At 42.3% G+C, this 25,273-nt stretch overlaps 1 protein-coding gene and 1 long non-coding RNA gene across 2 annotated transcripts; one reads left to right on the top strand and one right to left on the bottom strand.

Moving 5' to 3' along the window:
• The first annotated feature begins 9,962 nt into the window (after positions 1–9,962).
• Positions 9,963–13,190, top strand: LOC110980187 (uncharacterized). The gene is made up of 3 exons (XR_002598286.2): positions 9,963–10,379; positions 10,944–11,068; positions 11,195–13,190. It is a non-coding gene; the product is annotated as an uncharacterized LOC110980187 (long non-coding RNA).
• A 4,749-nt stretch (positions 13,191–17,939) lies between these two features.
• LOC147797141 (uncharacterized) lies at positions 17,940–19,949 on the bottom strand. The gene is given in 4 exon segments (XM_087144316.1): positions 17,940–18,670; positions 18,672–19,050; positions 19,226–19,416; positions 19,904–19,949. Coding segments are annotated over 4 exon segments (1,347 nt in total).
• Positions 19,950–25,273: the final 5,324 nt, after the last annotated feature.

The raw sequence follows: 25,273 nt of genomic DNA, 5'->3' as shown, positions 1-25,273 counted from the left end.
GACAATTTTGGGTTCTGCATTCTCCATAATGAAGTTGAGATGTTCTACGATCTTAATTCTCTGCTTGGGGCACGCATGTTGGGCTGTGGATGACGCGATGCATAGTCAGCAGGGTTTAGCTTGCCATCTGGTATTCAACAGTGTAGCTGTACTCTCTGAGTTTGAGTACCCAACGTTCAATGAGAGCTGGAGCTTGATTGTTTAGACTGTTAAATAGCATGACCAGTAGTTTGTTTGCCCCACGGGTGTTAGTGACCTGCTCGCTAGTGCGACAATGGAAAGTTCATCGTTGGCATTGCATTGAGCAAGAATGCCAGCAAGGCCAACAAGACTGGCATCTACGATAATCTTCGTCTTCTTGGTTGGGTCCTAATATGCCATGGTGCAGTACTTCAAAATGTGTTCCTTGGCATGCTTGAGGAGAGCCTGATGCTGTTTGGTCTCCATGCCTGAGGGACCGAGTTTTTGGTCAGTTCATGAAGGGGTGCAGAGATGGTAGCCAGATCGGGGATGAAACAACCGCATAGCACAGTAAGTGACTAGTCTGAGGAAACTGTGGACTTCACTGACGTTTTTGGGCTTGGACATGTCTTGGATTGCTTAAACCTTCTTTGGATTGGGTGAGTCCCCGTCACAGCTGAAGATGTGCCCAATTTGCTATAGCGAATTTGCTATACAAAATTTTAACATGAAATCACTCACTGCATTGGAGACAGGCTTTGAGCCGCAAGTCATGCTCTTGTTGGGTACTGCCGAACATAAGAATATCGTCCCTGATATTATGGACTGTGTCAAGCCCTTGCAGTGTAGCATTGGTGATGTTCTGAAACATCTCAGCAGCAGAACAAATGCCGAAGTTTTAGCACCTGTGGCAGTACAGTCCTGCATGCGTTGAGAAGACTGGTAGATGGCGCGACTCCGGGGACAGCTCTACCTGGTGATAGCCTGCATTGAAATCAAGCTTGCTGAACACAGTGGAGCCGCTGACATCCTCAATGATGTTGTCGATGGTGAGGGTTATGTGTTGTTCGTGCTTGATGGCTTTGTTGACATTACGCATGTCGACACACATGTGTATTTCCCCCGGACACTTGGGTTTCTCGACGACATGAATGGAGGAGACCCATGGGGTAGGCTCATCACGCACTGGTTCGACGATGTCCAAGTCAAGTAATTTGCGTAACTCGGCTTCAGCTTTCTTCTGCACTTGAAATGGTATGCGGTGATGAAGTACAATGCAATAGGCTGGACAGACTTGTTCTCATGGAGTTTGCACTATAGCCTTTGAATTTACCAATGCCGATGAAGCGCTCAGAGTACTGCTCAAGCAGTTGTTGTACTTGTGGTGAGTCATCAGGCTGTATGTTGTACGCAACATGAATGAAGCCAAGTTCAGATGCAGTAGCGAAACTGATAAGTGTGTCACCCTGCTGCTTCACTACAAAGAATGTTGATTGGATGTCGGACGACTTGTAGGCAACAGTTGCTTCGAACATGCCAACGATCTCAAGGGGGGGTTGGTGCTACCGTACGAGATGACTTTAGTATTTGTATGGCTGCGCAGTTTCGGAACAGTACGAATAGTGTCATAGGTGTCAACAGACATCACATTTACAGATGCCCTAGTGAGAGTTAAATCCACTTCACGCAGAGCGTAATGACGCAGCTTGGATGACAAACAACCAAGAATGATCTGTGACTTGACCTAAGGGAGCCCGGCGGACAGACTGATGCGTGAAAGCCTTTCAAAGGCTGAGCCAAGCCTAGGCCTTGCAGAGAGCAGAAGTTCCTTTTGTGAGTCCAAATCCTCTAACAAAAGGTAGCATGGCAATCATTAACGCAGGGCTTCTGACCCTCCTGGCCTCGACTCGGCTCAGCCAAGCATAGCTCATTATTTTGGTTCTTTGTCAGGGGAGTATTGTTAAACTAAACTGGAGTCAACATATGGAATTCCTTTGAGGAGCCGACAGAATCATTCTCGGGCGTGAAGAAAGGGATGCCAATTAATAAAGCTGGGCCTTCTGGGGGCCTGACTGGACCAGTACAGTCCACTTTTCAGGGGTCGAAATTGGTGGTCCGCTGGCCCGAGAATAGACCTGTGGAAAAGTCGGCGGACCAGCTGATCTATTGCATGGGCCAGTTGTAATCTGATGTCTTTTCTGTCTTCACAAACTTCTTTCAAAAATCTTTTTTGATATTTAAAATGCTTGTTTTTATATTTCTTCCTCCTTGCATTTGCAATTTTTGAAAAAGGCGTTATTTTCACGGGTTCCGATTCATGTTTCGCTGTCGCAGTGGTGATCGTGAAAACAAGCTCAATGCACAAAAAGGTGCTCTGGTTCCCGCCGCGCCCATGCAAAGAATGTGTGATGGAAATGTAGGAACCAGATCCAGTCTGCACCAAACACGTCATGTACATGTTACTGTGCAAGTCCACTCTACATCGGCCGTACACGTCACAGATGCAAACCCAAAGGCTGCGGGTCGAAAAGATACCGATGTTGGAAGAGGTTTTCTGCAATTCACAGAACTTGGTCTCTTATTTATGTATGTATTTTCTGCGTTCATGAGTTTAATTTGAGGTTGTTCTGCTCGTGGCACAAGGTTTATCGCCCGCTGGTCCAGATGCATCACGCACACTTACCAAGCGATACACGCGGACATTGTTGGCCAGTTTTCTGTCGCGGTCGCCTGAGTAGCATGCACTGTGTGAATCGTGTGTGATTTTCTTGTGAATTGCGGAATGTAGAAATGTTTACATGGATTAAGACAGGTGTTAATCATTTTTTGAGATAATTTTGGAAGATGTCTCCCCGTTGATGCCATTCAATCAGCACACAGATTGTTCCCTAAACAAAACAAAAAAATCCGACCTAGGCCTACCGACCCTACTTTTGAGACGCATAGCACAACTGTGTTGGGGCCTAATAAAGGCTGCCTGTATTGAAGTAGGCCTATTATAGAGTCCTATGTAAAGGAAACTAGCGACATACTGGAATGGAGAGTGAGACAGTTATTCAGAGTCGAAGGATTCTCTCCCTTCTAATAGATCAACATTTTAATCATAACATAAACAATCTACAAATTATACGAATTATCAGCCAAGTTGTGCGGTAAACTGAACAGCAATACATTAGTCGGTAATTTTCAATCATACGCCAACGACAGACGTACTCCAAGGTCTTTAATCTTCCAATTCAACCATAATTCAGTATTCTTTAAAACAGTGGCATATTGGTAACATGAAAAAAATCAATAAGGAATTATTTCTTTCACTTGAGTACTTACAAAAAAAAACCAGTTCAAGCATGAGACGTAGCCGAAGTCAGGTATAGGAAAACGGCCCTAGGCATTGCATCCACATGGCTGGTGTCGGCCTACTTTCGAATACTGTATAGTACAGCCGTAAAATTTGGCGCACTTAGACGGCTGTCCTCACTTCTGTTCACAATTGTAGAAAAATACCATGCAGTGCGCAGCACTTTGATTCAATCAATCATAATAGAAAAAAAAATTCACTGTCATATAATAACGTCTTTAATGTGCATGTGAGATAAGACATTCGATCGCCATGGATGACGACGAAGCTCAACGGCATGCGCAAGTAGGCCTGTGTGTATTGGAGCCCCATCCTTGTGAGTAGTGTTTCCAACACAAACCGTGTCATGGAGCGACATTTTTATTTCATTTTCCGTCTCTCTTTTGATTTCGACACTGACTGCATGACACGAATGATTCCTAGTCCGAGTTCACTCGCCCACTTGCGGCGCGTCTGCCCGCCGTGCCCCCGTGCGAAATGGTCGCTGAAAAGCATGATGTCATGAAGGAATACATATTGCGATTGGACAGCTGTGTCCTGCAAAAATACGTCATGAAACCACACAGTCTCATTGGTTGGCGGGTACGCGTTTTTGGAACAATATGCATAATTTAGTATGGGTGACTAGTTGGGCTCTTGAGATGCAAGTAGTAAAGAGAACTTGTGTGAGCGTATTTTTGTCGGAACTGGGAAGCGAAATTTTGTTTGGGCTTTTGTGAAATCAATGTAAGAATTCGTTGATTTTTGAATCATGCCTTACGTTTGTGATGACAGGAAACTGGCAAACGATGTCTGTATACTGTTTTGTAAGCGAGTGTGATCGATGCATCGGGCGATAAGCCTCCTGCTGTGGATGGAAATTTTGTGGAAACACGCTCGTTTCGAGTACAAGCAGTACAACCTCAAACCCATCAACACAGAAAACACAAACATTAGACATGAGATCAATTTTTGTGAATGAACCTGCAGAAAAATTTGTGACGGCAGTGTTTTTTTCGACCTCCAACTATAGAGCTAAGAGCTGACGTACGACCCTTTCTGGCAGGAACGGTACATTGACTGGTTTCCGCATTTCCATCATGCCTTCTATGGCAACAGTTTGGCCCTACGGAAACCAGTGAGGTGTACTGCGCACATATTTTCACCACCGCGATTCGCAAACGCTCGTTATGAATAGATCCTCAACAATGATTTTTCAGGCAACGGAGTCACGAAAACCTTTTGTTGAAACAGGAAGTTCGTGGTAGCGATTTGGCTGTAACAGATTTTATTCCCCACAGATATGTGCTCGTTTTCGCTGGAACCACAGATTTGTTGCCGATTTCGTAATAAGAGTGGCCTGATACATTTATTTCGTCTAGGGGCCAAGACTTCTACAAAAAAGAAAAACATCCAAAGGGCACAACAATACCGAAATTGTTATTTGTTTTGTTTGGAGTTTGTTCTTGTTGTTTTGTTGTTCTGTTGCTTTGAGTGTCAGAGGAAAAATTGAAATTGGTTTTTAATAATTTTTACGAAGATAGTAATACCACAAACATGCACCTCGCTGGAGAGCCAATTTGATATAAAAGTTATACTTGATAAAAACATGACAAAAATAATCTTCCCCGAACCACGCAAATTGCTGAATTAGACTCGAAACAGAAAGAATAACAACACTCAACAATAATTGAGCGGCGCCGCCGTCCAGAAGCCCGGCCTTTTTGCCTAGTGGAAACCAGCTTGTCCAGCCAAAACCAACCCTATAATCCCCATATGTCAATCACGAAAATCAAAGAGGCCCGACAAGGCTGCTCGGGCTTCTTTTCTTATGCGGGAATGCACTCAGCTGGGAAGAACACAAAAGAGGGCTGATCGTCCAGTCAAGTCTGAGCTGGGGAAGAGAGCGTTATTGAGGTCTATTCATAGGAGCTCAGTCTATTGTTATCAGCTGGGGATTATGAAGGTCCATTGGCCTAGGCTTGGCTGAAGCTTGGCTCAGCCTTTGAAAGGCTTTCACGCATCAGTCTATCCGCCGAGCTCCCTAAGAGTCTCGGTCATGGAACTCGCATTTCTGTGCCAGTTGTTGCAGGCGAGTGTTGAAATCACCAACTGTCTTTGTAGAAGACTGCTTTGCTTCTCTGAATGCGAACCTCTTGTATTCAATGTTGCACTGAGGTGAGAAGTATTTGTCAACCTAGTCTTTTGCTGCACACCTACACATGCACAGCCATTACAAAATGCCATGAAAGGTGGCAGGAAAAGGAACAGTATAATCATAGGCTTTATTACAATAAAAATTGAGACAATACGCACCTACACATACACAATGATAACGAAAGGCTGTGAAAAGGTGCTAGAAAAGGAAGCAGTCTTACCACAAGCTTTGTGACAATCAAAAATAGTTTATTAGGGAGTAGCACTAGATTGAGAAGTGCCACAAAATGCAGTATAGCGAACAATCTGGTTCAGCAGGTGTTGGTGTGGGGTTGTCTTGGACTTGCCTATCACAAGCTACATTGGGCTCCGAGTTAGGAGAAGGATGCGGCTCTCATTTTTTGCACTCGCCCTGCAGGGCAGTCTGGTAGTTGCCTTCCTGAACCAACATGTCAGCAAAACGAACACACTTCTGTGGCTTATCGAACTGAATGCACTTCGCTGGACTTGCGTTTGTAGCAGGTTAGGCAGGAACGCGCTACTGGCTGAGCATTTCACGCAGATGTGCTTGATTGCAGCAGAGTATGGTACCATTACGTGTAGAAATCTTATAGGACCTTGGTTCCTTCTAGGCTTTTGTGACCTCTCCTGGGATCCAGGTATTGTCAGCTTGGTTGAGGATCCTCACCCTCTTTCCAGTGAACAGCAGTGGGAGTATTGGTCCTGCATGTTTGTCATGTTGTTGCTTCATGTTGTATGTTTCGTCCTGTAGATATAGGAAGGTTTTGGAGGATGGCTGTTGTGTGTTGTTACTGGGCAGTGTTGTACAAATTGGACAGCCAAACATGATTTCAGCTGGTGCTGGCAAACAAGTGTCAATGGGTGTGGCTCTCAGGTTGAGAAGGGCACGGTGGATATCTTGGCCAGTTTTACGGCAATTTGTCATCATTGACTTGACTTGACTGTTCGTTCTGCTAGACCTTTGGAACCGTGCTGACGTTGTGTGCTTGACAGACCAGTTGTTGCACATCTCCTGGTAAGCTCTCCCTGTGGGCCATTGTCTGACACGATTTCTGCTGGTGTTTCCAGTAGTCCAAAGGTTGAGGCAGTATGCTGGGTGACCGATGCACGAATTGTGCTAATCAGGTGGAACACGATCGGGAATATGAAGTGGTAGTCAATAATAACAAGGAAGTGTTCTCCCTCCAGCTCATATAAGTCTGTCCCAAGTTTGGTCCATTGTCAAGACTTCATGCAGGTCAAGTGGTTCTTTGTGTGGCTTGATTAGGCTTTCTTGGAAACTTGGCATCCCTCGACTAGTTTGGCCATGTCCTCGTTGAATTTGGCCAGTACACCGAGTTCTGCAAGAGCATCTTATCTTTTTTATGCCTACATGTAGGTGTCCAAGGTGCAGTTGCTGGCTGGGATATTGACTCGCATATTCCCTGGCACGAGTGCCTGTCTACCTTTGACAGCGACTCCATTGGAGACTGCGAGTTCATCTCAGTATGGCCAATATGACCACAGTTGGGCAGGTAGTTCCTTGATCGAGTCTGGCCATTCTGTGTTGCTGATTTGTTGTAGTGTCTTCATCACAGGGTCGCGTGTGGTTTGACGCTGGAGTGCTTCACATTTGCCACAACCAAAGTGGACCAGATATATGTCGTCAGTGACTGAATGGTCACTGAGATAAATGCCGTTTACATGAAGGTCATGGGGAATGCTGTCTCCCTTCACGGGTTGGGCAAGTAACTAAGAGCATTGGCAAGTACCATGGACAATCCCTGTTTGTAGGTGATGGTCAAGTTGCAACCCTGAATCTTGATGAGGAGTCTTTGGAGAAGTGGTGGGGCACTAGTCAGGGGTCTGTTGCAAATTGTCACCAGTGGCTTGCGATCCATGTGGATGTTGAAATCTGTGCCGGACAGGTAGGAAAGAAAGTGGGTGATACCGAATACTACAGCTAAGGTTTCTTGTTTGATGTTGGATAAGCAGAATTGGGCATGTGAGATAGAGACTCTTTGAGGCAAAAGCAACTGGGCGGTCCTCCTGTAGGAGACATGCAGGAGACAACACATCAACTTCCAAAGTGGTTGGTTTTTCAGGGTTGTAGTAATGCAAGCAAGAGTCACTGGTGATTGCGTTTTTGAAGGAGACGAATGCTGCTAGGTGATCTTCCTGCGACAAGTGCGGAACGTCCTTACAAAGTAGATCCCTCAGAGGTGCTACCTTGGTTGTGAAGTGTGGTATGTATGCGGAAACATAGTTCATCAACCCAAGAAATGTCTGCAGGTCCTTCTAATCCTGTGGGGATGGAAGGGCATGGATGTCCTTGACTCACTTAGGATCCAGGTAGATGCCCGAGGCAGAGTATAGTGAACCAAAGATCTTGTTCTCATGATCTTGCATTTTGAACTGTTGAAGACTAAGCTCTCACACTCGGCGGTCTGCATGAGGCGGAGTAGGTTTGCATCATGCTCAGCTTCTGTCTGCCCAAATACCGCAATGTCATCAGCAATGCTCACACAGCCTGGTATCTGGTTGACAATGTGATCCATGGCCTGTTGGAATATGTCCTGGCTCCCTGACAGCCCAAAAGGGAGCCTCCTGAATCACCCGAACAGCGTTCGGAGCATTGTAAGTGCCTGTGATTCCTAATCAAGGTGGATGGACCAGTAGCCTGCCTTGGCGTCTAATGTGGAGAAGAATCTAGCTTTGGTGAATGCTGGTTTTAAGCTCTTCCAAAGTTGGAATCTTTGTGGGCAATGCTTGAGGCTGTTGTTGAGACACTTGGGGTCTAGGCAAATTCCTCAAACATGCCTCTTGACTGTGGGTGGTGATCCCGCCCACGTCTGCCTGGCAAACCGGGAAAGTGTGTACTAGCTTTGACAATGAGACCACACTGCCCACACTATGGGCAACTACTTTGCTACCATGGAGGCAGACCATAAATAAGGAGGGAATAGTAAACCGCTGCACTATCCTATTCCCAGGCAATCATAATCGATAAGGGAAGTAGTTAACCACTGCACTGTCCCGCTCTGCAACGATCGCTAGTGATCCTTTGCTCACATTGTGACATGGACCGGCCTCAACTGTAAGACCACACCATCTATGCCACAAATGCCACTCTTTTGGGAAAATCTGGGCATTTCTGGCTCCACTTCGAACTGTTTTACAGTTGCAAATGTAAAGCAGAATTAAAATAAAAAAGATTGAAACACTTTTTAGAGAAATGGGAGCCCTTTCACTTTACTTCCACTACTATAGTTAGTCAATAAGACGTGAGTGGAGACTATCCACTCTTTGATTTGAAAAGAGACTACACTGATCTTAATTAAGGCGGCAAAAGTATTGTTTGTCTTGTGCAGGCAGCTCAGTTAATTTCTTAGTAAGGAAAAGGGAACAGTAGATTTAATTTTAATGAACCATTACGTTTATTGTGATTAGGGATATTTCTTTATAAAGTAATTGTAGTCATAGTGTTGCTTAGTTTGTATTTGGTTAATTTTGTACTTTGCACGAACTACATGTTACCTGTTCAAAGCTCTCAGCCCATGCGGTTGCTAGGCATGCAAGGCAATGCTTGCCATATATCTTTACAGGTAAATGTGCTGTTTTTCTTTGTCCACTTTTCAAGACAATAATTTTACTGAATACTCAGATGATCATCTCTCATGTGCCCTTTATTGTGTCAGGCAATTAACATAGATTATTAAGATGATATTTTTGGAAAGTACAAAGCAGTTTGGAAGAGATTTTTGTTGTGAGATTTAGGTAGCATTGCAACGAAATGCACAAGGGTATGCAACCCATGATTACACTGATGGCACACAAAGCGTGGTCATGTGCAGTGTGTGTGCATGATGAGCAGTACAAGTTCTTTAGAGTGATTTTGTGTTGTAGAACTAGTGATCTATGAAGGGCTTGATTAGTGGATGATTTTCATGAATTAATGCATACTGAATTATATTTTATTTGGGCAATTTATTTTCCGCAAGTTAAACAAGTTTAATTACACAACTGTATACCCTATAATCACTGTCATGATTCTGAGGGTCATGTGGATTGGTGTCGTTATCGTGCATTTCAGGGATAATGGAATTGGGTGTTTGTAGTGTGTGAGAGTGTGTGTATTGGTCAGTCAGTGTGCAGGGCTGGCCTGTGTGTTCGCAGTTCCATCTTCGGGTGCTTGATGCAGTCATCCTTGCATGTTTTTCTCAGGGTTCTCATCCTTTGCTTAATGGTGTAACATTTAAGCATCTGCTTTAAACATGTGTGCGTATTATTTTCATAAGTCATATTTGTCCGAAAATTTAAAATGTAGAAATGGACTCCCCTGTCCTTTCCTGGGCTCATACATGTACATGCAATAAACTGGGACCTGCATGCAATCATAGTCATCCCCCCAGACCTGAGGCATCCACCCACCCCGCCATAGGGCGCCCTCACTTTCCCATTTATAATATGTGCATACGAGTGATTACCCTATTTTATTATTAGCCCATAGTATGCCCCAAGTATAATATAACCAATTGGAAAAGATTGGCTCATTAATTTGTCCTTATCGCCTTTAGAGCACATGTTCCCAATTTCCTAACCAGATACATTACCATTTTTTTCAAAACGATAGAAAGACTTAACTATTTGAGGAATGTGCCCTTTGAAGGTGCTCACGGATTAGACCGAACTGGGGATTATACATACATGTATGGTGTTTCAGTGATCTAGATCAGAACTTGAAGAGCGCCCTCTGTAGTTTCTAAGAAAAACAGTTACACCATGCTTGTCAGACATACATGTACTTGTTTATGTTTTTCTATCAGAAAGTTTTGTCCAAAATGTTATGAGTTTTTACAGCTTAAACAGACAGATTTCACCGGGCCCACATTATAGAGACAGTTAGAGGAGTTTTGCCAAAGAAGTAAGTTTGCATTTAAGACTTGATTGAGGAAATTTCTTGAGAACTTAAAGAAGAAATTTCAAGTTGCAAGATGCTGAATGTTAGTTATTGTTTGTAGTGCTTGTAATGCACCTTGAAACAAACTCACAGAGGATTGAAAGTTTAAGTAGATTTTTTTTAATCCCTTAGCATTAGTTGTTTAATGAAGATACTAAATCCTGTTTTTTTTCGAAGCTTGGCATAATTTCCATGCAGAGACTGAGAATTTTGTCAAGAATTAATCACATTTGAAGTACTGATATATTCACCAGAGCATGTTAGTTTTACAAGCCATTGAGAAAAGAGGCAATGTATATGTACGTATACGATTTTGCTAAATATAATTTGCTGCCTTTAAACTCTGTTTGGAAATGTAGTTATTTTGCACGCACTGAATAGTTCATTAAGTTGTTTGTGATATCGGGACCTTTCAGATCGAACAAATACGGCTGAACAAGCCATATATGATATGCAACACTTCTCTGAGTCCAAGCTGCTGCAATTCTAAAGATCTACACCATTCGATTTCCTCGACGCTAACCACAGGACCTGATGAAGTGTATGCATCATGGAACAGGCAGTGCAAGAAGCCAAGGAAGCAAAAACAACACACAGGAATGCCAAGTCAGCACTAACACGCAGTGGGAAGGCCTTACACATCCCGATAGAAGGTAATCATTTGGCTACTGAGGTAAAAGATTTACTTTTAAAAATTGAGTATGCCTATGATGATCTGTTGCAGAAGCATTAAAAAAGAATTGCAGCTGCACTTTAAACAAACCTTGCTTTCCACACAGACAGACCCTGGCACTGCATGGTGGAGGTTGAAGGGACTGCAACAAGATGGTTTGCTCTCTTCATCATTTATCTGCGCATGTTCTAAACAATATAACAAGTAAACAAAGTAAAAGGACACTGTAGTAACTTCATGCATAGCTAACCTAATGGATATGTGTCTCATCACTTCATGAAGGAGGAGACAGGACACATCAGTAAATTTGTCAAGGCAACTATCATCAGTGCAAAATGTATAAAACCCTATAATAGGCAATGCCGAAGTGTAGATTGCTTACAAAGTGAATTGGATCTTGCAGTTAAGCCCATAAACAAAGGATTAGCTCAATTACAACCACCTCTACACTCATTCAAGCCCCCAATGAAAACAGTGAAAAATTAACGAAGTTCAGGGCTCCATAACATGCAAGCCAACAATGCTGGAGTTTCTAAAACAGACCTTGCCTTGGATGAAAAATCCAAGGTGAAACATTTGTGCATTTTAAGTTCCACTGTAAAAATTATGAGTAGATCTCAGTGGATCCTGTGATTTAAATGGATTAAAATTTGGGTTTCATCACGGTGGTGTAACTTAACCAGAAGCTGACAAAGATGAGTTGAAACTTTTTTAACATGTAATGATTTGATACTCGTTGAGCCTTTGTACAATTTTCTGCAAAGGTTTTTCTTTTTAGTCTGACTGGCCCTCCTCGCTCCTGCACCCAAAAATATGACAGCCACCCTGCAACCAGCAAGCGTGCCTCACTTTGAGCCATAATCACGTGATTTGTATCACATGACAAAATCAAACACAGCAGCTGGCCCACACTTCATGACTTTGTAAGTTGGGCCCAGACACTCCTTTTACAGGGGGTTTCACTCACCAGGTCAGTGTGGTATTGCCACAAACTTGGCATGAAGATACCCACTCCCCAGCACTCCCATATGTTTGTGTACAAAAGTGCCCCTCCCCCTTGTGACACTGTAGCAGGCCACTGGGGAGTGATTTCACTGCCCTGGATTACTGCCAGAGCCCAGGATTGATTGCTTTTTGGCTCTCCACACAGTCTGGAGCAAGGTTTATTACCCGTCTAGGATTATCTGGGAGGATATAATTGATTAGTGTCTGGGAAGATAAATGACCATTGGGAATGAGTCAAGCCAGGTTTGTTATTGTGGTCTTTGGATGGCCCCAGATGGCCAGGTCCACAGCAGTGAGATTTTTTGGGGGGGTGGGGTACCCTTTTGAATTGTATCTATTTGACTAAATATTGAAGAAAGGAAGTCACAGAAACAGAAAAAAATACTATGTTTGGTGCCTAATTACGTAATTAACATTGTGACCAAGAGTGAGTCACGCTCCCACTTGCGCGTATACGCAATATGGTAGTTATTCGGAGGGTTAAAAAGGAAACACTGTAATAATATCTGGTATAACCACTTGTTTTATCTCCCCACCATGCATGTGGCTGGATACTAAGGTGTGAAGCTTTAGCTGCATGCCTAGAGTAAATGTCCTTAACCACTGTAACAAGCTCTGTGTTTATTATTTCCAACATTCCCATTTGTATCATTTTTGACATCCAATACAAGGCTAAGTTGAGAAAAAAGCTGTTTCTTGTTCCCGCCTGCTTCCTCTGTTTCCAACATCTTTAAAGTATTTTATTACTTTTTAGTTTTGATTAATTTGCAATCTCTATTTGACAATTTCAAAATTTATTTCGTTGTTAATGCAGTCTTAAAACCTGTTCAATCGATAAGAAATGTCATTTTCTTCTGACACAAGTTCAGAAGAGACAGTAAAATCCATGCTTTCTCTTTGAAAGAAACGTCGTCTTAAAAAGCTATAAATCAGCTACCCCTTTCAATAAAACGCATACAGGTTCTTTTTTCCACTATGCCTACACGCTTTGTGACAAATCTTAAATTGTTCAAGTGTTTCAGAAGTGCGTGCTGAGGCACTGTCTTGTCCTTTTCTGACCTTTGAAAAAACATTTCCTCGTAACGTGTAACATTTTAAATTTCTCCAGTTTCATGGGTTCATTTATGATCCATGGCACAGCTGGTGACGTGACCAGTGGTGAAATGACAAACCGTGGCACAAACCAGACCGAAGTTGACATGTTTGAGGAACAAATCTGGATTACAAAATGGACATTTTGGTTCTTTCTTATTCCTTTCTGAGTGAAAGGTTACACGCTACTCAAGCGATGAGAACACGGAATATTATAAGATAAAAAGTTTTTCTTACCTGAAGGTAATCTAACCAACGAGCTGAGTTTGGCCCAAATTGTTCAGTTCGCAGTCCATATGGTCGCAGATGGTGGTGAACTGTTTTTTTTGCCACGGAGGAATGTTTTTAACATGTTTAGTTCTCCGTGCTTTGATGAGCCGCTGCATTGCTCTATGCTTGGTCGATCATATCGATGTATACAGATAGGGAAAGAGGTGCACATGTATAAATACACGTGTCCTTGTAATTTCTGTTACACGTTTACACGCGTTCATGTTCATAACACAGTGCGCTTTACTTCCAAAGTTATGGTACAGAGATAGCTCGCTTCGATGCCTGGTTGAACTCGGGCCAAGAACTTCCACTGTGCTTGATTGCATGTGACTGAAAGCAACGAACTTCCAGGCGACAGCTCCACGTGGTCTTGTATACTGCGGTCTACGCGTCCTCTTGGCTCCTCCCAAGATAGACTTCATCCGAGTCGTTACGCGTTTCCTCCACCTCAAAGCTAGTGCATCTCGTTCAAGTTCAACTCTATAAACCCGAATAAAAGTATTTTCTAACCTTCGGAAATCGTTCCGGATCAGTGCAGAAAAGCAAAAGATTAAATTATCTGCTGGAATTTCTTTTTCTGCGTATAACTTTCTGCGTATGGACACAGAAGGACTTGTGCAAGAAGTTTTGCGCAGAAGTCAATCACCAATTAATTGCACGACAATCCAGGGCCGTGGCAATTTAAATACAATATCGGTGGGGCAGAGAGTCCTTAGAGCCATGGAATCTGGGAATTGACGAAATTATGGCAGTGAACATCTGGCTCAGACTCAGGGCTTCCGATTCTGAGCAATTCGGATGCACGGGTCCGAAAGTGGCACTATTTAGCCGTTTTGCAGAGGGATGCATTTTCATAATGGCTACTTTCCCGGCAGTGAAATCTCCTTCATTTTAGGGGCGATTTGCTTTGGGTGAAAATTTCTCACAAATTCATCGGTGGGTCAACCCACTAAAAATTGAAAGGAAAATGAAAGACAACATGTCAAAAATCGTCTTTCTGTGCAGCCTGAACACCTGTGAGAGATGTAAATATAAATATTTGTGAAGTATGGGGATTTATCACTGCTTTCTTTGGGAATTTATTTGCTGTGACACACTCCAAACTTGTGCCATGATGCAGAAATAAGAAGGCTCCCCCAGCTCGAAACCAAACTAGTAGTACCTGTCGAGAAAGGCAAGGGTAATCATGATACATACAGAAAACTTGGATTGAATGAACCATCAACCTGATTTACATGGAGGATTTAATTACAAGAAATTAGCAAAGAACAACTGAAAAACACTTTACTTACTTTGTATGACTTCACACGCATGATTTTCATGAACTTGATTATTTGAGAGCGGCTAAGTCGTACCTTGTAGTTATAAAATACGCCAAAAATTGTTAACACGGAATGCAAGCGGTTTGAACAATTAAAGCCTAAAGGATATCATTCCAATGTGGAAAAGACGAATGATTAATTAAGACTGTCCATCCCAGCATAATAGGGTACAAGATGTGGTTAAAAAGGGAGAGTGGTCCCGTTTTAGCCTAATGTGTTAAATTAAGGTCAATTGGGATTTTTTGACAGAGTAATCGTTTTGTGTCTAAATCAAAACAAAACAGATCACCACGGCTACAACAGGGCATTTTTTAGGGGGAAAGAGGGGACCTAACCTTCACACAATATTTTGCGATACTAATTTAAAGTGAAAAAAACAGAGAAGCCTCAGAAGACCAACCAGTATGCTGAGGACGATTTTTGAAAGGAAATTAAAGGAAGTAACTATTACGATGAGGGAGATATTTATTAAATGTTGTTTATTTGAAGAAAGTTTGTATTTATCTTTCATGTAGCTCGAGGAACAGGAAAATTGTTTAGGTATCTTTTCATTGGATGAATAAATTATGAGTACATGGTTAGGGAGAGGAAAAAGACAACTTGAAAAAGTAGATTTGTTAATTCAGGTACGGGGAAGTATTGAGAGGGTGTTACTGGAAGGCAATGAAAAAATGGAGTGTGACAATGGAAGACCAACTGTAAGCATCACATTGTCATTTTCTGCTCGTAGATTTTCACGTGTTTAGAACTTGCGTCAACTGTTTTTCAAAAACTCAGATTTTTCTAGCAGAAATTTGGATTTTACTTTGGGATTTTTTGACTGAGCATTTTTCTGTGCCAAACTAAAAATATCACAGCTAGGAGGACATTCTGAGGGGAAACTTAACATTCAGATACTAGTTGGAACAAAGACGAAAGAAAAAAGTTAGACTGGGTCAAAAATAGGCTTTGCATCCCTTTCAAAAACGCCTTATCCGGGGATTTCAACTTCTTAAGTTTATGATTATACTGAAATTTTAGGGTGAAAGCAGACCGTGGTTGTTTGTGCCCTTCCTCCTTGGTTTGACCCCGGACGACTGGCAAATTCCTCGAATTGCAGCAAGGTCCCAGGCCAGCCCTGTCCTAGATGACTACTTACCTTACTGATATTGTACAGGGCAATGCGTCGATAGATGAGGCGTCCACATGTAGAGTGATTTGATATTAGCCAGGGCTTGGCAGAATTTACGAGGGACGTGAGCCTTGCCGCGGGGTTGACTACGTCCTTTAGTAATCCAATTGGCAATTGTTTCCAAGATAATTCTGGGAGAGTAGCAGACTGGCACCCCCGCCCAAGGGATTATCCTTACAGTACACACATTGCGTACGGGGAGGGGAGGAAGGGAGTTCACATTGCTGTTTTGTTTGTTTGTTGAGTTGTTTGTTGGGGTGTTTGGGGGTGTATGTTTGTTTGTTTTTGTTTTTTGGGGTTTTTTGTTTGTTTTTTTTAGCATCATGTGTGGACAACCCCAGTGTTTCATTTTCTGTCGGTAAATTTATGCTGCATTTTTCAAAGTCGAAACACTCTTTTAAACAGCTCGATTAGGGTACCCTTTTAACATAGTTCTCAGTTCCAACCGTCCGTGCTGAAGAGGAACTTAATTGCCTTAAAAGACTGGGTGTGATGACCTGTGCAATAGGCCCCTAAGCACTGAAAATATATAGTACACTGACAAGTACACACATGCATGACGTTAATGTACCTTGGTTTATGCAGTCATCTGTATGGCAGTAGCATGGATCTTTTTTAGGAATTTCGACCGACCAACCCTTTCAACTGAAAAATAGATATGAAAACCACAGAATACATAATTTATAAAGGGACCCTTACGTATCTGCTGAAGTGTTAATTGTGCATAAAGACAAAATCGGAAAACTCAGGCCCAAATATAATTTCATTTGAACTTTTTATGAGATTGTCGATTGGGAATATTGAGAGCTTGAGTCACTTGCTGTGAGCTAAGGATTGAGGCAGACTTAAGAGTTGTAACGACTCACTAAGTTTGGTGACTCGAGTTGAGTCACAAACAAGCACAGTGATTCGAGTCAAGTTGAAACATTGGAGAAGTTGCATATTAGCTGCAATAATCAATTCGAATCACAAATATTCGAACACAAATGCAGTAAATAAACACAAGACTTGATTTCATTCCCTGCAGTCTCCATACCAGTTAAGCTGGCTCCGGGCCCGTCGCCAACTGGGGAGGGAGGACCCGAGCCCCCCCCCCCCGCTGGAAGCTGGCCCCCTAATCACTAAAAAGCATAAGCATCAAAAATAAATTTTGTTCTTGTGATGTGTCCCCCCCCCCCCGCTGATACTGTGGCCCCCATCAATGCCTGAAGCTGGTAACGGGGCTGGCTCGCAGAAAACAAGTGATTTTTGGTTGTACTGTCACAGCATAGTGCACTTTATAAGTCTGCTTCTGATTATTTGAACTTGATGTGGGACTTGGTACGTGTCCTTGAAATCACAGCATGACTTTTTGTGAAATCAGAAAGTACATTAGCTGGCCTTGTAAGGACAGAAGGGCCATTCCCAGTAAATCAGTGCAAATGGAAAAAGGAAAATTTGAAATTTCAACTTTTCGTTACAAGTTTGGAGTTTAATGCCAGACAAAAGCATATTTTATCTGTGTATATATGAAACTGGCAACGCAGGTTTCAATTCAGTTTGTCAGTGTTTTTCTTTAGTTTTTCTCTGTATTATAGCGGCCAAAGTTTGATTCAATCTCCGACTTGTCCTCGTCATTTAATCGAAACCAACGTTTTGATGTTTCATAAAGTTAACGAAAAGTCTTCATCATCAGAGTCCACTACCTGTCTAATGTACCACTTCTCGTTGTACACCGCAGCTACCCAGTCATATGTATATTATAGAAGATATGCTCCGCGGTCTAAATCAGTTGTTCTGGTTTAGTTTGGGCGTGGTTGGGCGTGTCTGCAGTGTTTTGTTCTGGAAGGTTCTGGAGTTTCATTGCATCTCTATCGTGATCGTTGTTAAGACGTAGCACTTGCTGCAGCAGCAAGAGTCATTCTTCATCAGTGAATGACCATCAATTCCAACTAAAGAGTGCGAGGTGAGGGTGCCCTGAAATGTCACGTTGGACCGGTTATTGGCGACTACCTGTCCACTGGCAACGCAATCATCTTTGTGATGAAAAAGTACTCTATTTTGTTGCCTTCCTTTCCATGGCGCTCCTGGCAAGCCCAAGCGAAAAAGTCATGAGCATCCTGCATCACGGCAGCTTTTCTCTTAACGGCTAAATCTGCCAGACACTTAACGGTACCGCCGATGCCATCACTGGCTCCTTTCCTGTGCCGTGCTTCGAAGTAATCCCACAGCGCTTCTACACCGGCGAACAACTTATTGTGGTCACTCACCACCGAAAACATTGTCTTGTTTCTGTATTGTGCTTTCAGACTGTCTGTCCAGTAATGGATTCTCGATAGAGTTGGCACAGTTTCCTTCATCTTTGACAGCAAATTTGTAATTATTGCAATTATCGTGGATGTATTCTGGGCTCTCTCATCTGAGACAGCAGCTAGGCTTTTGCGGACTAGCCTACTGTCTTTATCCTTGCAGTAAACGACAATGTCGTAAATGGTGACGGAGTCTGTTGCCCAGTAACCACTTTGTACTTCTTCGAGTGGAACGCACGTGCAGTTTTCTGAAAAATCCATGTGCACAATGCAGTGGTCAGGGGGGAAATCTTCTTTGCATTTTGACATAGCACGATACTGGATCTGCGACACGAGAAGAACATGCAACCGAAATTCTTGGATGTCCTTCATACACCTTGCACAGAAATCACGTCTGCTGAGTGAAATATGAGCGTTGGTTTTTTTCTATTGTCTACTGTAATGCGAGCCCATTCCTCAAAGCTGATCTGATCGTCTGGATTGAGCAATGTGCTTCTTGCTCATGGCTGTCCTTAATAAACTGATCTTGGTTATCTGTTGATACGTTTCCCAAGTTTTTTAGTGCCTTGAGTTTCAGCGACAAGTTCTGATGTCTTTTACACAAGCAAGTATTTCGGGATGCAGACTGAACCAACTTGATGTGAGGACATAGGTTTCTTTTGACTCTATGAAGAGCTGATAGTGACACATGCCATTTCTCTGGATTCTCTGTGATGTACTTAAGGTGTAGATTGCCCATGTAGACAGTGGGGTGTCGTATTTGTTTCTTGTCACCCATGCCTGTCTTGCATCTTTCTTTCCAGGCATCATTCTTGAGTTGTCATCACTTTCTTGGAAATCTTTAACTTCATTGTGAGGAGAAGTCCAGAGTCGCTTTGTCTTTGTCTGAGAAGAAGCAGAGTTTCCTGTCGCCAGGTTTCGTTGACCCATAGCTGTTGATTTCTGGACCACAGACAACAACCGATACTTCTTGGGAACTTTTGTACCACAAAGAAATTTGTGCGACATGGTCGCTCCTTGGTTTTTCTCTGAAGCACCAGCGTTTGAGTAAAGCAAGTGTCTCTTTTATCTCTCGTAGCCCGTTTTTCTGGAATGCCAGCATTCTTCAGTATCAAGTTGGCTTTTGTCCTGGGTGTATTTGAAGCGTTCACGTTGGTTGGGAGGAGGCGTTCCTTTGCTTGATTAACCGTTCATTACGTTTGCGTATTTTCTTGCTCTGTCTAGTTGCGGCTTTTTTTCCATGTTAATGTTTCTATGGTCTTGAGGGCTCTATCCAAGCATTTGCTCACTCTTTTCCTTCTTGTCTGTTGCTTTCTGAATGGCAGTTTTACAATGAGTGCGACCCGATCGCGAGGAGTTGATCGACGTGTACTCGGCCTAGCCCAAGAAATGTCTGGTGCTGCAGAATCATCTGCGCTCTCATTCTCTTTCATCAACAGATCGTCTGCAGCTATATCATTGATGGGATTTTGTTCCTCATGCTGTTGCCTTATTTTTGCCAATGTTTCTTTGACACGTGATCGATGTTTTCGGACCCGTTTGTTTACTGCCTGTTTTCCCTCTTTATGTTCTTTTTTCGACAGCCTCTCCACAGGGATGTAGTATATTCTTGACACATTTGCTTTCAGCTTACAGGAAAGCCTTCTCTCCCAGAATTTATCGTTTTCTCTCCCGATAAGCAGCTTGGATTTCTGGCCGTATTTTTCCCATTGTGAAAATCACAGCACTTGAACTGGGAAAAAGGGTAAGGGAACAAGTTAGAATGTAACAAGTCGAGAAACATACAACTTGTGTAAAAACTTCGCGTGAAAAACGTTTGCGTAAGATAAAAACAACCTTTCCGCATTTGTGTGTAACCTACGTTACCACCTGTTTCCGGATAGTTTATTGTCAGTTTATTATTAGGTCGATCCATTGAGCCGCACCCAATTATAAGACCTGCAAAAAGGAGGGGGGCTGGCCCCCCGTCGGAAAAGTAGGGGGGCCCTGGCAGGACAAATAATGAAGCATTTAATTACTGACAACCGTCTAGACATAAGAAAGTTACCTAGTCCTAGAAGTAGCAGAGACAGATTTTAAGAATTGTTCATACTAGTCTCATATGGGTTTGTTCTCAGGGTGTAAAGTGAAGTGCACTTATAGAACCCTTTCCTGAACCTCACTAAGGCCAAGATTAGTTCCGTCTGTCTTTTCTTAGCTCTTATTTTGTCCCAAATTCAAAAGTGATGTAGTGCAATTGACCCTTTGTACCTGTAACCAATTTCCACTTTGAAAAGAATTTCCCAGAAATTCCAATTAACAACAAAAAGCATTATATTAAAGTGCTCATGTACGATTTAATTTGGCATTTTCAGCACTATACCAATCCCAAAATCTGACAAATGTGTCCCAAACCAGGAGGGATACAAGCCAGTTTGGTATCCCAATATTGCATGCTTAAAATGAAGTGTGTCGCTGGTCATGCATATACGACAATGTCGGCAAAATACCGGTTATATCAGAGCAGCTATGTGTTGATGTACCTGCATTGAACATGGTGGAGCTGGCTTGCAAATGACCTTTCGTTTTTGAAACACTAAACTGGCACATTGAAATGATGCAGTCATGAATTACGCTGCAGCCTTAATGTGGCCTTGTAGTGTGGAATTTGTAACGGAAATGGATGAAAATTAAGCCCGATTGTGAGGAGTATATTAGCAAAAAAAATTACATTTGTCTTCTGAATTGGTATGATGAAGACTTCAGATTCACCTAGAAAACCCATAGAGTCATAAAAATCTGACCGGATTGAATTTGTTTCAAAGTGAGTTTGACGTTCTCTTTAATTCATGTAGTATTTTACTATTATTTGAAGGTTGTAAATTTACGTAAACTAAACTTGACAGTTTATTTTTTTAACATAATTTTTAAAAAATAAAAACACAAGTTGACGTTCACTAAACATTTAGGAAGAGTCACCTGGAGATAGGTAAAAAACGAATTTCAAGAAGAACCTTTCGCTTCTGGCAGCATCGTTCCTAGTGTAACGCTTAAATTTTGTCACATAAGAGTTTATAAGCGTGGCCTTGCAAGCAGTTAAGTTTAAGTTGAGAACTGACACGGTCACAATGATGACTTGGGTCGACAGTGTTTTATTAGGAAAACACTGACTAATATCATTGGACATTAGCGAGGAAGACTGAGTTGAAGACTAGTTGACAGACTGTGGAGACCGTGGAGACTGACCATGAAACATTTTGGGGGTGATTATATAGAGGGGGGGTGCAAGCTGGGCGGTATAACTTCCTGAAACTGTGGTCAGGCTTAATTGTGGTTGTAAGATGATGGCCTAGGAGTCTTGGGGAGTGGGGGCAGTACTTGGAAAATGACCACAACCGGGAACTTCATTAGGATCTTAATTACCAAGAAATTAAACTGAAGTAGGATCAGGGATAAGAGAGGGACCAATGACTCCATGATTCATTCTGGGCTTACAATAGGTTCATTTTGTTCATGCACAATTGTTTTCATTCCCCGTGCTTGCATGGAAATGAGATTGTACAATGTTGCAAAGATTCCCCTACCTGCAGTGGATGGGTTCCAGATGCATTTGAGTTGACGTGACGCAGTTCTTGTCAGCAAAGGTTAAATATTTCCGTAGTTTTACCGAGAAAATTTAACGGAATTCGTAAAAAATCCATTCACGGGGAAGAGGACGTGTTTTCAAATGGAATACGGGGAATAGGCTCCCTACCCGTTGTTTTATGGGTTTCAGAAAACAATGCCCTTCATTTTAAGGGTATTCCGGTCAATGCTTGTAATTTGTACGGGGCATTTGATGAATGTTCGTTATTTTACGGACTAGTCTGTGAAAAATGTGGTATTTCACCACCCGGCTTAAATATCAGTGTTTTTACGGTAAATGGACTGAGGACGCAATTATGGAGGGACAAGGTGTTTTTCTTTACATCACGCTCATTTCTGGGGGAAAATTACTTATGCTCCCTTAATATTTCTACCCATCCGTAGTCGTCAAAGATTTTTTTCAGCATGTAATTGGCCAAAGGACCCTAGCTTTCACACCTGAAATGAAATGTGCAGTCCAGTACTTGTTGAACGAGGTGCAGACGTCTCCAGAACGCAACTTGTTTTAAGGTTTCATCCGTGAAGTGTTTGGCGTTGTGAAACAATACATCAGTGGAATTTTACAAATACGCTTATTCTGAATGTCATTTGTTTACAATATAAAACCTTCATAATATTTTACCATTCCTTGTTATTTATAGAAGCCGTAATGAAGAGAAGTGTGGGATATTATATTTTTGTTCATGATAGCCTATACTTATTTACTTCAAAGGACGTGGATAGACTTTTTACCGGTTCCTGATGGGTATTTATGCATTGCTCCCTAGCGCGCCTGTACTTATGCCATTAGCGTAGGCTATGCACCGACTGAGCAGACGATCATGCACCTGGCATATGCCATATGCACGTAGACAGCCGGACAACCACGGTTAGGCCGGTCGAGCGCGAAATTAGCATTGACTCTCTCACTGAAAAAGTTACTGTGCATGTGTTAGGCTGACTAATTGCAACGACGAGTTTACTACTGCTAACGGTGTGCTTTTGCATAGAGTGTCAGATTTTTGTGAAGGTACGTACTTCGTGAAGCCTTGACTTATGTTTATGTAATTGCACGGCCTTGTTACACCCTATTTCATACAACCTTTCTTGATGTGGTTGAAAGTTGCCAGTGCATTTTGCCCACTTACAGTATCATTCAGTATCCCCTCTCAGCCTATGTTAGTATCAGAGAAGAGACAGACATAGATGGCAGACTGATAGAGATATGGTGTACATACATTCTGCTTTCAGATTCACTGATCGAAATGTAAATATTATGCAATTTCCCTGCTTCAGGACCAGCTAAGGATCATCGTGGAACACTGTGAGTGACTAGGCAACCGAGGGCCAACATGCCAAAGACAAAGAGCCAGTGAAGTGTCAAAAAAGCATTGTTTCCGTTAAAAAGACGGAAGGCATAAAAATTTCCGTAAAACGAATTCCGTAAATTTACGGATTTCTGTTTAGGGAATTATTTTTCGAGTTCGTATTTTAACGAAATGAATTTTAAAATGTCCGTGAAAAAGACGGAAAAATAACGGGACAGATAAAAAGCAATTCTTCATCTGCGTACGAGACCCCCGAATTCCACTATTCTTCATGTATTTTGGATTTTCAGACGTTATAAGTCAATTTTTGGCAGGATATTTCTCTGTAAGGTCATGTCATATTTCAGTTTTCATAAGTTGATATGCTAGCAAATATTTTTCACCTAAGGCCTTTTTAAGTGTAGAGTTTTAAGAAGTAACTGAAAGAAAAAAAATTCTAAAATTTCTGCACGTAATTTTTCTTATCTAAGGGTTCCGGAAGCGCGCCGTCGGGTCAGCTTTCATAATCAGGCTCTATAGTCTCGATACCAGACACGATGATCCTGACTACTTTATGAATCAAGGGTTCGGTATCAACCAAAGTCCACGTGGCCAAGACTGGAGGAGTTCCTCCAGTTTTCTGGGAAAAGTTGAAATATTCTGAAGTTGTCCGGTCTATATATCGATTTTATTTTCAGTTCCCACCCAGAGCTCATGAAAGATTGTGGTGTCTTACCAGTGGTAATAATTGATTGCTGATATTGAGCAGATCCAAAGACGGGGGACAAGAATTCTTCCCCGACAGAGGAGAATGGAGATGCCCTACCTTGATCGACTTAAACAGTTGAACTGGTGTTCTCTCCAGTCCCGACGGGACTATCTATACTGGTGTCTTTTGTTGCTAAAGCTATGTATCGTAACGTTACATGCAGTTCCGTGGTAGAACATATTCATATCAACTCCCGGCATATTGATGATTTAAGATTTTCTCATCTTGTAGCTAGAAACAATTGCTTACATCGCTATCCAATCCATGTACTCCCTCGTTTATGGGAGACACTCCCCAGAGCCCTTCAAACTGCCTTATCGATGGGTTCTCTCTCACAGTTCTTAAGGCAGCTTAAATTGTGTTGTAGACTAAATTAACACGGTTTAAAAAATTCCCAGTTTGCTGTCTATATAGGATGAGTGTCATACTTCATTCATTTATCTGTTCAAATTAATTTGCTCTGTTCTGCCCGTAAAGGCCGTGTCCGAAACGGGCTTCCAGAGCTACGGTTACTGTAGGTCTATTGTCTGCGCGTCTCCACGCATTTCCAATGGAGCGAAGACCTAGACCTAGCTCTAGACAAGAGATTTGGATGCGTATATTTGGCATTATGAACCAATAGTTAAGTTAAAATTAACAAAAAAAATATGCTAATTCTGAATGTCATTATTTTTACCATATACAATGTACTTTATTTTACATAATGGACGTGGATACAGTTTTTACCGGTGCCTCATGGGATTAATGTATGGGCGCACCAGTACTGACACCATTACCGTAGGCTATGCACCATTACTGGACCGAGCCCAGTCTAATGTCACAGTGGCTTTCTTCGTTTTCATGGGGGTCTAGCGCTGAACGGGTATATCACTTGTCACTGAAATTGTAGGTAACAGTCTTTATGAATGCAGTGCGTCTATTTAAGACTGAGCTCAGAAGTAAATGAGATCGGGTCTTTTATGCACTTTTTACAGTAAAATATTTGTGTAAACTCCTCACCAAGCAAATGCACAGAGCAGATCAACCTTGACACCGGCATGGATAGCTTTTGTGAGGCGGTGCATTACGAGACGCTGTTTCACCTTCCATTCTGCCGTGAGCATGGGTCGACCACTGGCCTCGGTAACATTTTGTACAAGATGTGAAGTTGGCATTTATGTTACGAAAAGCAAAAGGTTGCATGGTTTCTCAGTTTTGAATCCTTGGCGGCACTTGCTGGCTCCCGGCCAAGCGTCCATGTGTATCTGTTGTCAGTAAAGTATTTCTCAACTCTTGCGTTTGCGGTAAATGCTTCGTGGATTTGGATGTTATTTATTCAGCTGAGCTTCACTGTACTGTAAATTAGCCCCACCAAT

Source organism: Acanthaster planci, linkage group LG12 (assembly GCF_054643075.1).
Source record: "Acanthaster planci isolate LZ-2023a linkage group LG12, COTS_SCS, whole genome shotgun sequence".
NCBI classification, from domain to species: domain Eukaryota; kingdom Metazoa; phylum Echinodermata; class Asteroidea; order Valvatida; family Acanthasteridae; genus Acanthaster; species Acanthaster planci.
The sequence above is the reverse complement of the archived record's forward strand: the minus strand, read 5'-3'. Positions and strand labels throughout refer to the sequence as shown.